Consider the following 11,290-nt stretch of genomic DNA (forward strand, 5'->3'; position numbering starts at 1 on the left):
TTAAATTTTAAACAATTATTGAATTTCATAAAATTATTGAAAATAATTTATTTAGTGAAGAAATTTACTTAAAAATTTGTTAAATAATCGAAATAAAGAAGATCTGAAGAAGATTTGCATTATGAACTAAAAAAAGACGTATTTGTTTAAAAAATTTGTAAAAACTGTTAAAAAAAAGTCGTATAATCCGAGGTCTGATAATAAAAAAAATGATTTTCTTTATATTATTTTTTCTCTTTTTTTAAAAATTGGCGCCAAAATTAAAACTAGAATACATATATTTGTGTCGGTAAAATAAATATCTGCGCAAAATTACCGTCTGGTAGGGAAAATGACGTCACAATAAAATACTCTGTAGAGTGCGCTATTGTTGCGCGGTGAAAAATATCTCACTGAAAGTTATTCTATGTTAGATAGTCATTGGCTATGCCATGCGTAACAACGGTTAAATTTGAAAATATAAATGTTGTTTATCAAATGAACTGCGACAAAGATTATTATTTTAATTAGAGAAGTGAAAAATATTATATAAAACAAAATGAAACGACGTTCTTCATCAAATCCACCGGATCGTTCGGATAGTCACAGAAGAACAACTCAACTTCAAAAATATAGAGGTTCATCAGATGGTTCTCATATTCCTCGACCTCGAATAAGAAGTTTATCAACAGATCGACTTAGTGGTAGAAAATCAAATTTAATAAAACAATCAGGTAAGAATAATTCATTATTTTTAATATATTATAAGTGTCATTGTTTAGTTTTTATATTTAAATCATTTTCACGTTTGTTTTCATTTCATTTGACTGAATTTTGTTTCGATTGTCCGTAGATAGAATTTTTCTCTAAATTTTAATATACAATTTTTTTTTAATAATAAAATTCTAATAAGTTTTATATTATTAATGTTCTTTTCAAATCAACTAATATTAATTAATATATTATTATTTATCGTCATATTTTTTTCTGATTGTTTTTTAGAAGTTTATCTTTTAATAAATATTTAAACGTTTAATTTAATAATACATGAGTATCGAACAATATTTATATTTTTATCAAGGAAATAATAAATTATTTGTGTGAATTATTTAAAATTCTACTGAATGAGAATTCTAATAAATTAAAAATAGGTTAAATTAGAATTCTTTTCAAGAAACAGTTGGGTAAAGAGAAATTTTGAAAAATAAAAATTCTGTCAAATAAAAATTCGGTACTTGAAAAATTCCGTTTTGTAAACATTCGTTTAAAAAAAATTCTGTATTAAATGCTATTTTGTAAAAGAAAAATTTATGTGAAAAATCATTTCTATGGAATAATCATAGTTGTGTCAAAAACAAAAAGTTAATCGAAATTTAACAATAGATAGTTTTTTTTTTTTTAATAATCATGAGAAAAATGATGTTAATTTTATTCCTCAGAATTTTTCTTTCAATTTTTTTAGACAAAAAAATATTTACACTTTAACGTCAAAATTAGAAAACTAATATTTTACTTCATTTTAAAGATGGCAATTTTTTTTATACTTTTTTCAATTTTGGGGATACTTTTTTTTTAAAAAAATGATACTTTTTCATACTTTTCTTAGTCTCTTACTACGCTTCAAAGCCTGTAAAAATCATTTAAAATGATTATATTTCGGAAGAGTTATAGTTGAAATTATTAAATTTCAAAAAATTTTAGATGGATTTAGAAATAATTAAATTCTAAAAGGTTTCAAATTGAAATTTTTTAAAATAATTGAATTCAAGTGATTGAATTGAAATTTTTTTGTTGATTTCTGTTGCTGAATAATTTATTTAAATTTAAAGACAAAAATTGTATTTAAAATTCTTTCAGATAATTTAATTTTTTTAAGAATATTCAGGGTGTCTAACGGTCAGGGAAAGTCAGAGAATTTTAGAAAATTTCATTCAAAGTCAGGGAAATTTCTGTAAATTTCTAAAAAAATTAAAATTTTTTGTGAATTTAAAATTTTTTTAATCTAAAAAAACTTGAATGGTTTTTATTACCATTTGTTACTACCATTAGAAATTAATTTATTGTTAAATATGTCAGTAACCATATTTTTGTCTAAAGAAAGCAGAAATAAGGTTATTAAAAAGTCATGGAGGAGTCAGGGAATTTTTTTGCTTAATCCTTGTTAGACACCCCTGATATTTTAAAAATCATTAAAAATAATTGAAAATTCGGAAGAATGATAATTGAAATTATTAAATTTCAGAAAGTTTTAGATGGGAAATTTTAGAAATAATTAAATTTTAAAAAGTTTTAAATTGAAATTTTTTTTGAAAATAATTGAATTTAAGTAATTTTGAATTATAATTTTTTTGGTGTTATCTGTTGCTGAAGAATTTCATTAAAATTATTAAAAATAATTAATTTAGAGAAAAATTTTAGTTAAAAATTTGTTAAATAATTGAAATAAAGAAGATTTTAGGAAGATCTACATTGTATACTAAAAAAGGCATATTATGTTTAAAAATTTTGTAAAAAAAAAGTCGAAAAAAGTCGTATTTTCGAAAAAAAAGTCAGAAAAAGTCGTTTAATCCGAGGCCTGCGAATGATACCGAAAGGCGGGAAAAAAAATTCAGGCCTCGGATTATACGACTTTTTCGACTATTTCCGACTATTTTTCAAAAATACGACTTTTTTGACTTATTTTAATAAAATGCGACTATTTCGACTTTTTTTTACATTTTTAAAAAAGTTTTTTAAATAAAATATATTTTTTTTTTTAGTATAAAATGCAGATTTTCTTCAGATCTTCTTTATTTCAATTATTTAACAAATTTTTAACTAAAATTCTTCACTAAATTAATTATTTTTAATAATTTTAATGAAATTCATCACAAATTCAATTATTTCAAATTATTTTTCAATTAAAATTTTTATAAAATTTAACAATTATTTATAATTTAAAAAAAATATCAAATAAAATTACCAAAAATTTTTAATTCAAAATCATAAATCAATTCAAAATCAAATAAAATTGAATTATTTTCAAAAATTTCAATTCAAAATCAGCTAAAATTCAATTATTACCTAAAATTTTAATTTAAAATTGAATTATTATCAAAATTTTCAATCAAAAATCAACTAAAATTAAATTATTATCCAACATTTCAATTGAAATTCAATTATTTTCCAAAATTTCAATTCAAAATCTTTTAAAACGCAATTATATTCCAAATTTTCAATTTAAAATCAAATAAAATTCAATTATTACCCAAAATTTCAATTCAAAATCAAAGAAAATTTAATTATTTTCAAAATTTTCAATTCAAAATCAACTAAAATTCAATTATTCTCAAAAATTTTAACTCAAAATCAAAGAAAATTTAATTATTTTCAAAATTTTCAATTCAAAATCAACTATAATTCAATTATTCTCAAAAATTTTAACTCAAAATTATTTATTATTAAAATTTTCAATTCAAAATCAACTAAAATTCAATTATTCTCAAAAATTTTAACTCAAAATCAAAGAAAATTCAATTATTTTCAAAAATTTGAATTTAAAAGCTTCTAAAATTTAATTATTTCTAAAATTTTTTTGAAATTTAACTATTTCAATTATAACTCTAAGGAAATTGAATTATTTTTAACTATTTTTATAATATTCTTTGAAAATTCAACTATCTGAAACCATTTTTCAATTAAAAATGGTTTTCAAATTATTGTATTTTTGTCTGCAATTTCTAATAAATTTTTTTAGTGAAATCATCAAAAATTTTTAATTAAAAATCACTTGAGCCGCCGGAAAGTAAAAGGGCGCATAAAATTTGTACGGCCGTTCGAGTTGGCCCCTGACGCTTGAAAAATCGATTTAAAAAAAAATTTTTTTTTATTACTACATTACTGGAAATTTTATTCCGCATCTTTTTTCTTCTATGAAAAAAATCTTTATCTTTTTCGGTTTTCGAGTAAATCGAAAAAAACTGGATTTTTAAAAAACACAAATTTAATTAAATTTTTCACTTCAACTCGCTCTAAAAAACAAAGTTATAAATATTTTTTGACAAAATTTACAGGAATTATAGTTTAAACTATTCTTAAAACGACAAACTTTGTAAGAATGTAATTTTTTTATTTCGAAAAAAGTTATGAATTTTTTTGTTTCACAGTGACAAATTTACGTTTCCAAATTTTCAAGGGCTTCGTTTATCTGAAAAATTTTCAGTCAGTGAAAACTTATCCCGAAAAAAATGTTCACTAGGGCCTTACAAACATTTTTGTAAAATATTTTTGCAATTGGAATAGCCGTTTACGAAATATTATTGAAAAACTAGTTTTCGTCAAACGCGCGCGAGTAAACATAAACGACCTTGGCAGCCATCGCTGAGTACTAGCCGGCTCTACACAAACGGGAAGTTTTTGACTCGCGCGCGTTTGACGAAAAATAGTTTTTCAATAATATTTCGTAAACGGCTATTCCAATTGCAAAAATATTTTACAAAAATGTTTGTAAGGCCCTAGTGAATATTTTTTTCGGGATAAGTTTTCACTGACTGAAAATTTTTCAGATAAACGAAGCCCTTGAAAATTTGGAAACGTAAATTTGTCACTGTGAAACAAAAAAATTCATAACTTTTTTCGAAATAAAAAAATTACATTCTTGGGTCATTCCATTATATTTCACCTAAAGTCGTTGCGGCCTAATTTTTAAAGAAGTTGATACTTTCAGAAATGATTTTTTATGATATTTAGGAAACGAAATAAAAAGAATTAATTAAAAATTTTTATTATTTATCTCAAAATATGTATTTAAAGTGGACAAGGTGCGGAAAAATGTCACCTTTTTAGCATTTAGAAACTTTTTTTAAAAACGTAGAAAAATTGTTAAAAGTGTAAAAAAAATTATTTTTTCTTGTTTAGAATCGATTAATTATCTATTTTTTAATGATTAAAGTAGTAAATAAATTAAAATAATATATAAAATAAGTTTTCAAAGTTGGTCTGTCAAATAACCTAATTTTGGGATTTTTATTAATTAATTACTAAAAAGTGGAGTTATTAAATAAAATAAAAACTTACCGAATGTAAAGTATTTGTGGTGAACTTTCAAATTTTCTTAGCACTTTGTACTTTTTAAATTTATAAATGTAAAAAATCTTGAGTCGAAAATTTGCACTTTGTTGACTTTTCCGATTTTTAATCGCTTGTAACTCTTTTGGTGCAAAATAAAAACTTTTGAAACCTTGTGGAATATTTAAGTTAAATCTAAATAAAAACTCACTTAAATTTTTGTGATGGATTTTGATCGAGATAAGGAGAAAATTTAATTCCAAAATTGTACGTATATTTCCAGGTTAATGTATGTAATTTTTTTAAACTTGAAGTTGGGCCACTACTTCAAAGACGAAAAATTACATACATTAACCTGGAAATATACGTACAATTTTGGAATTAAATTTTCTTCTAATCTCGATCAAAATCCATCACGAAAATTACAGTGAGTTTTTATTTAGATATAACTTAAATATTCCGCCAGGTTTCAAAAGTTTTTATTTTGCACCAAAAGAGTTACAAGCGATTAAAAATCGGAAAAATCAACAAAGTGCCAATTTTCGACTCAAGATTTTTTACATTTATAAATGGAAAAAGTAAAAAGTGCTAAGAAAATTTGATAGTTCACCGCAAATACTTTACATTCAGTGAGTTTTTATTTTATTTAATAATTCCACTTTTTAATAATTAATTAATAAAAATCCCAAAATTAGGTTATTTGACAGACCAACTTTGAAAACTTATTTTATATATTATTTTAATTTATTTACTACTTTAATCATTAAAAAATAGATAATTAATCGATTCTAAACAAGAAAAAATAATTTTTTTTACACTTTTAACAATTTTTCTATGTTTTTAAAAAAAGTTTCTAAATGCTAAAAAGGTGACATTTTTCCGCACCTTGTCCACTTTAAATACATATTTTGAGATAAATAATAAAAATTTAAACTTAATTCTTTTTATTTCGTTTCCTAAATATTATAAAGAATCATTTCTGAAAGTACCAAATTTTTTAAAAATTAGGCCGCAACGACTTTAGGTGAAATATAATGGAATGACCCTCTTACAAAGTTTGTCGTTTTAAGAATAGTTTAAACTATAATTCCTGTAAATTTTGTCAAAAAATATTTATAACTTTGTTTTTTAGAGCGAGTTGAAGTGAAAAATTTAATTAAATTTGTGTTTTTTAAAAATCCAGTTTTTTTCGATTTACTCGAAAACCGAAAAAGATAGAGATTTTTTTCATAGAAGAAAAAAGATGCGGAATAAAATTTCCAGTAATATAGTAATAAAAAAAATTTTTTTTTTTTAAATCGATTTTTCAAGCGTCAGGGGCCAACTCGAACGGCCGTACAAATTTTATGCGCCCTTTTACTTTCCGGCGGCTCACTTGAAGTTCAATTAATTTCAAAAATCTCAATTGTAAATCTTTGAAAATTAAATTACATTTAAAAAATGTTATCTAAAATTTTTTGATAAATTATTTTTAGTTCTGTAAAATTTAATTATTGTCTGAAAATTAACAAAATCTTTTGAAATTCAATTATTTCTAAAAATTTCAACTTTAACCCTTCCAAAAGTATTATTATTTAAAAAAAAAAAATTATTTAAAAATCTGTAAAATGTTTTTGTTAAAATAAAAAAAATCGACTAAAACGACTTTTTTTGTGCCTTTAAGTTGATCCAAAGCCTGAAAATTATTAAAACAAATGAATTAGATAACAAAATGGCATATACAGGAAGTAAATAATTGATCATCTATAAATTTTGTTCAATTTTTTAAATTTTCGGACAAAAATAATAGTCCCTCTAATTGCAACTTTGTAATTATGACAAATAATTAATAATTGTATTTATTTTGCAGGAAAAGTTTCAATAGGACATTATGGTTTGGCAACACCAAGTAGAGCATCCTATGCACCACGCTCTGCAATGTTATCAATGTCAGTCCAAAGAAATACACGTTCACCATCTGCCGAACGTGCCGGTATGCTCGTTGGAAAAGCACCTCGCAAAGATACAAGACCAATAGCCGATAAAGCATTTCAAACATTAATGATCAAAAAAATTGAAAATTATTTTCATAATATTCAACAAAGTTCTATGCTCAATACAAATGGTAGTTTAAAGCCATTGTCTATAAAAATGTTTGTCGATATGTCAGGTTTACTCGTTGGACTATTGGGTATTAAACATACATTAAATACCATAAATTATGTCGAGGAAATACCAAAAATTGCCAAGAAACTTAATTATATGGGACAAATGACAAAGGCCTGGTTAAAAACGGCAAATGCAATGCACGGTTTACCAAATTCATTAGCATGGTTAAGTTGGCTCGTTGAACTTTGTGAATTAAAAGATCTTGCATTTGAACAATTTTCATTGAAAAATTTGCCATTTTTAAATGTTAACGATCAAGCAGCAAAAAATCGTAATTTATTTCTCTCAATGATGGATTGGTATATTGCATGGAATGAAGATGCACAACTTGAAGAGACACTTGTCGAAGAATATTTACAAGATGAAGAATCACATTATGATGTTAGCGATGAAACATATCAACGTGCAAAAGCTGATTATGAAAATAAATTGCGTGAATTTGAAAAAGAAGAATTACGAATTCAATTAGATATTGAAACAAAAAAATTAAATGATATTTTAACTAATTTAAAACAAGACAATAATAATATTGATGATTATTTTTTGGAACAAAATCAACATATCAAAAATCTTGATGATGAAAATGAAAAAGTTGAAAGAGATTGTAATATATTAGATGATGATATTGAAAAAAATTTACAACTACAAGAAAAATTAAAACTCACTATTGATCAACAAAAAATAACAATTGAAGAACGTGATGAAATTGTTGCCAAATGTAATGATATAAAAAAATTTTTAAAAGAATATTCCAATCATGTCGATGATATTCAAAAGGATGTCTATTCACGTGATATTAAATTGGCATCGTTAAATCATAATTTAACAAAAATTGTTTTAAAATATAATCGCGATTGTCATAATTCATTTGTTGGAATAACAGGTGTTGATATAACAAAAATTGAATTACCAGAAAATATATCGTCAACATTGTCAATAGATATTTTAAAAAATGTCTCAAAAGAATTGACAATATTAAAAACGAAAAAAGAAAAAGAATTACATGATGTGGAAAAATTAATTGTTGAAAATAATGTTGAATTACAAAATTTAGAAAAGAAATTGTCAAAAGTTATGGAATCTGAAGAGGATATGGGGAGAAAATCAGAGGAGATTGAAATTGAAATTAATGAAATTGTTGCACAAGGAAAATTAGAAGAGGCCGATATACGTGAGAAAAATAAAAAATTAGAGGAAAAAATTAAATTAATTCAAGAATCGCGAGTTGATTTAGTTAAATTAAATAATGAATTAGAGGAAGGAATAGATAAATTGAATTCATTAAAAAGACGAAAAGAATATTTAGAGCAAAATGCGTGTATATTTTTTGAAAATTTCTATTCTATTCTCGCTGGGTTGAGGAAAGAACGTGAACAATTTCTTATAAAAGATTGAATCTTTTTATTAACATAATTTTTGTACATAATTATAAAAAAAAATTTACCCTTTCTTTTAAATACTCAGTTTTAAAGTTTATAATTAAAAAAAAAAAATGTAATAAATATGTAAACTTGTATTATTATTATTCTTATTATTATATTCTTATATCTTATATTTATAAATTATTGAAAATTTGGAAAATATTTAAAAGTATGAAAAACGTTTTTGGTACAAATTATTTGTAAAAATTTAATTTTGATATTTGTCAATAATTTTAATTTAGTAATTATTTAAATAATTCAATCATTTAATAATTTTATTGAATTATTTGAAAAAAAAAATAAAAATTTGTTAAGTGTTTTAGTTAAGTTTCTTTTTATAAATAACATAATTAAATGGATTTAATAGAAATAAATCATAATTAAAATAATTGAAATTAAAAGCTTTGACTTTTTTTTTATATTTAAAAAATTTTGATTTAAAAATTTCAAAAATTTAAATATTAAAGAATTTATTCAAAAAATTATGAAATCAGGGTGTCTAACGGTCAGGGAATTTAATTAAAAGTCAGGCGAATTTTTAAAAATTTGCCAAAAATGAACATTTTTACGAATTTTTTAAATTTTTCAGTGCAAGAAAAAGTTTATAATGCTAATAAATAAAATATTTTTTATTATCTTAAAAATACTTTAATATTTGATACTTTTAATTTTTTTAATATTAAATATTTATCAAAGAAAAATAGGAAAAAGTCAGGGAATTTTTTTTTTACTTCTTGCTAGTCACCCTGGAAATAATTAAACAATTTTAAATAATAATTTAAATTATATTTTTGAAAATATATAATTACAACGTTTATAATCAACGAGTTAGAAGAAAAATTTATTTTTCTATACAAATTATTATAATTTTTTGTCTAAACAAATTTTTATAACATTTTGCGATCAACAATTTTTGAAAGAAAATAATTTACAGGCAAAAAAAAAAACTATTTTTCGGATAAAAATGATTTTTTTTTACAATCGTTGATCATTAACGTTGTGAATTTCACCGACGTATTTTTTTTTTTTTAAATTTGAATTGTTCTTTATATAAAATGTTCATCATAATTTTTATTCAATTGAATTTTTATTTATTACAATATTTTTAAAAATAGAATTCACATTTGATAAAAAGAAACATAATTCGAATTTTTTTTGTCTAAGAACTCTTTAGACATACACAACATAACGTAATAGCAAGCTTTGAAGTGACACACTTTTTCTTTTACTTTTTTGATACTTTTTTTTCGACAAGGCTACTTTTTTACTACTAATTTTGGCCAAAAAAGCCACTAAATGATAATTTTTTCAAAAAATAATTTTAAAAATAACAGAACTCAAGAATTTTAAATTTTAGCGAATTTTTTGATTCCTAAAAGTTTGCGAAGTTGATGATTTATCATTAGCCCCATGAATTACTGATTTATATAATTATTTTTTACACGAATTTTCATTTTTCAAAATAGCATTTAACATAATTTCTTTTTAAATGACAAATTTTAAAAATAATTGAATTTTGTAAGAGTTCGAGTTAAGATTTTTAGAAATAATTGAATTTTTGGAGATTTTTAATTAAAATTGTTGTTTTAAAATGCTAAATATTTTATATAAGCCTCCGATTCCAAGTTCTAGGATTTAAAAATTCGAATTACTTAAAATTCAACTGAATGAGAAATCTAATAAATAAAAAATTGGTTAAATTAGAATTCTTTTCAAGAAACAGTTGGGTAAAGAGAAATTTTTTAAATCAAAAATTCGGTACTTTAAAAATTACATTGAGTAAACATTCGTTTAAAATAAATTCGGTATGAAATGCTATTTTGTAAAAGAAAAATTTATGTGAAAAATCATTTCTATGGAATAATCATAGTTGTGTCAAAAACAAAAAGTTAATCGAAATTTAACAATACCTAGATAGTTTTTTTTTTTAATAATCATGAGAAAAATGATGTTAATTTTATTCCTCAGAATTTTTCTTTCACTTTTTTTAGACAAAAAAATATTTACACTTTAACGTCAAACTTAGAAAACTAATATTTTACTTCATTTTAAAGATGGCAATTTTTTTTATACTTTTTTCAATTTTGGGGATCCTTTTTTTTAAAAATAAAAATTATACTTTTTCATACTTTTCTAAGTCTCTTACTACGCTTCGAAGCCGGTAACAGTTCAAAATTTTTTTTTTTTTTTGGAAATATTTAATTTTAATTATCTGCTTTTTAAAAAATAGTGTTATTATAGGTATAATTACTCAGGTTAACAGTATTTCTTAATTTGTCCCATAGATTAAAATTTCTATATCTCAGAATGATGAATCATATTAATGTATAATATGATACAATGGTTAATTTGTTTCTAAGAAAAAATGTCTATAGTATTTACGTCCTTCAATGTAACATTTTACCATGACAAAAGTTCATTGTTTTACAAAAATAATTTATATTCGATATTTGTCAATAATTAACATTATTATATAATAGAAAGAAAGTTTGTGAAATCATAATAATAAATGGGTATACAAGAAAGTGTTATTGCAGTTTAGTATTCGATATTAATTTCTAACGAATGTTTTAGAATCTATTTTGAATGGAATAATATTTATTCATTGTACACTATATCCAATATATCTAACTACATTTTAATTACTTGTCCTTTTAAAAATGATTCCTTACGCGAAAGATACAAGTGTATGTAAC

General features: G+C 22.4%; 1 protein-coding gene across 1 annotated transcript; it reads left to right on the forward strand.

Moving 5' to 3' along the window:
- Positions 1–399: 399 nt before the first annotated feature.
- Positions 400–8,710, forward strand: LOC127282576 (kinetochore protein NDC80 homolog). The gene is made up of 2 exons (XM_051306906.1): positions 400–713; positions 6,875–8,710. The coding sequence occupies exons 1-2, from the start codon at positions 539–541 to the stop codon at positions 8,566–8,568; spliced, it is 1,869 nt and encodes a 622-aa protein (XP_051162863.1). The 5' UTR covers positions 400–538; the 3' UTR covers positions 8,569–8,710.
- Positions 8,711–11,290: the final 2,580 nt, after the last annotated feature.

This window comes from Leptopilina boulardi, unplaced genomic scaffold (genome assembly GCF_019393585.1).
Source record: "Leptopilina boulardi isolate dan_hultmark-lab unplaced genomic scaffold, ZJU_Lbou_2.1 LbouV2_300, whole genome shotgun sequence".
NCBI lineage: Eukaryota > Metazoa > Arthropoda > Insecta > Hymenoptera > Figitidae > Leptopilina > Leptopilina boulardi.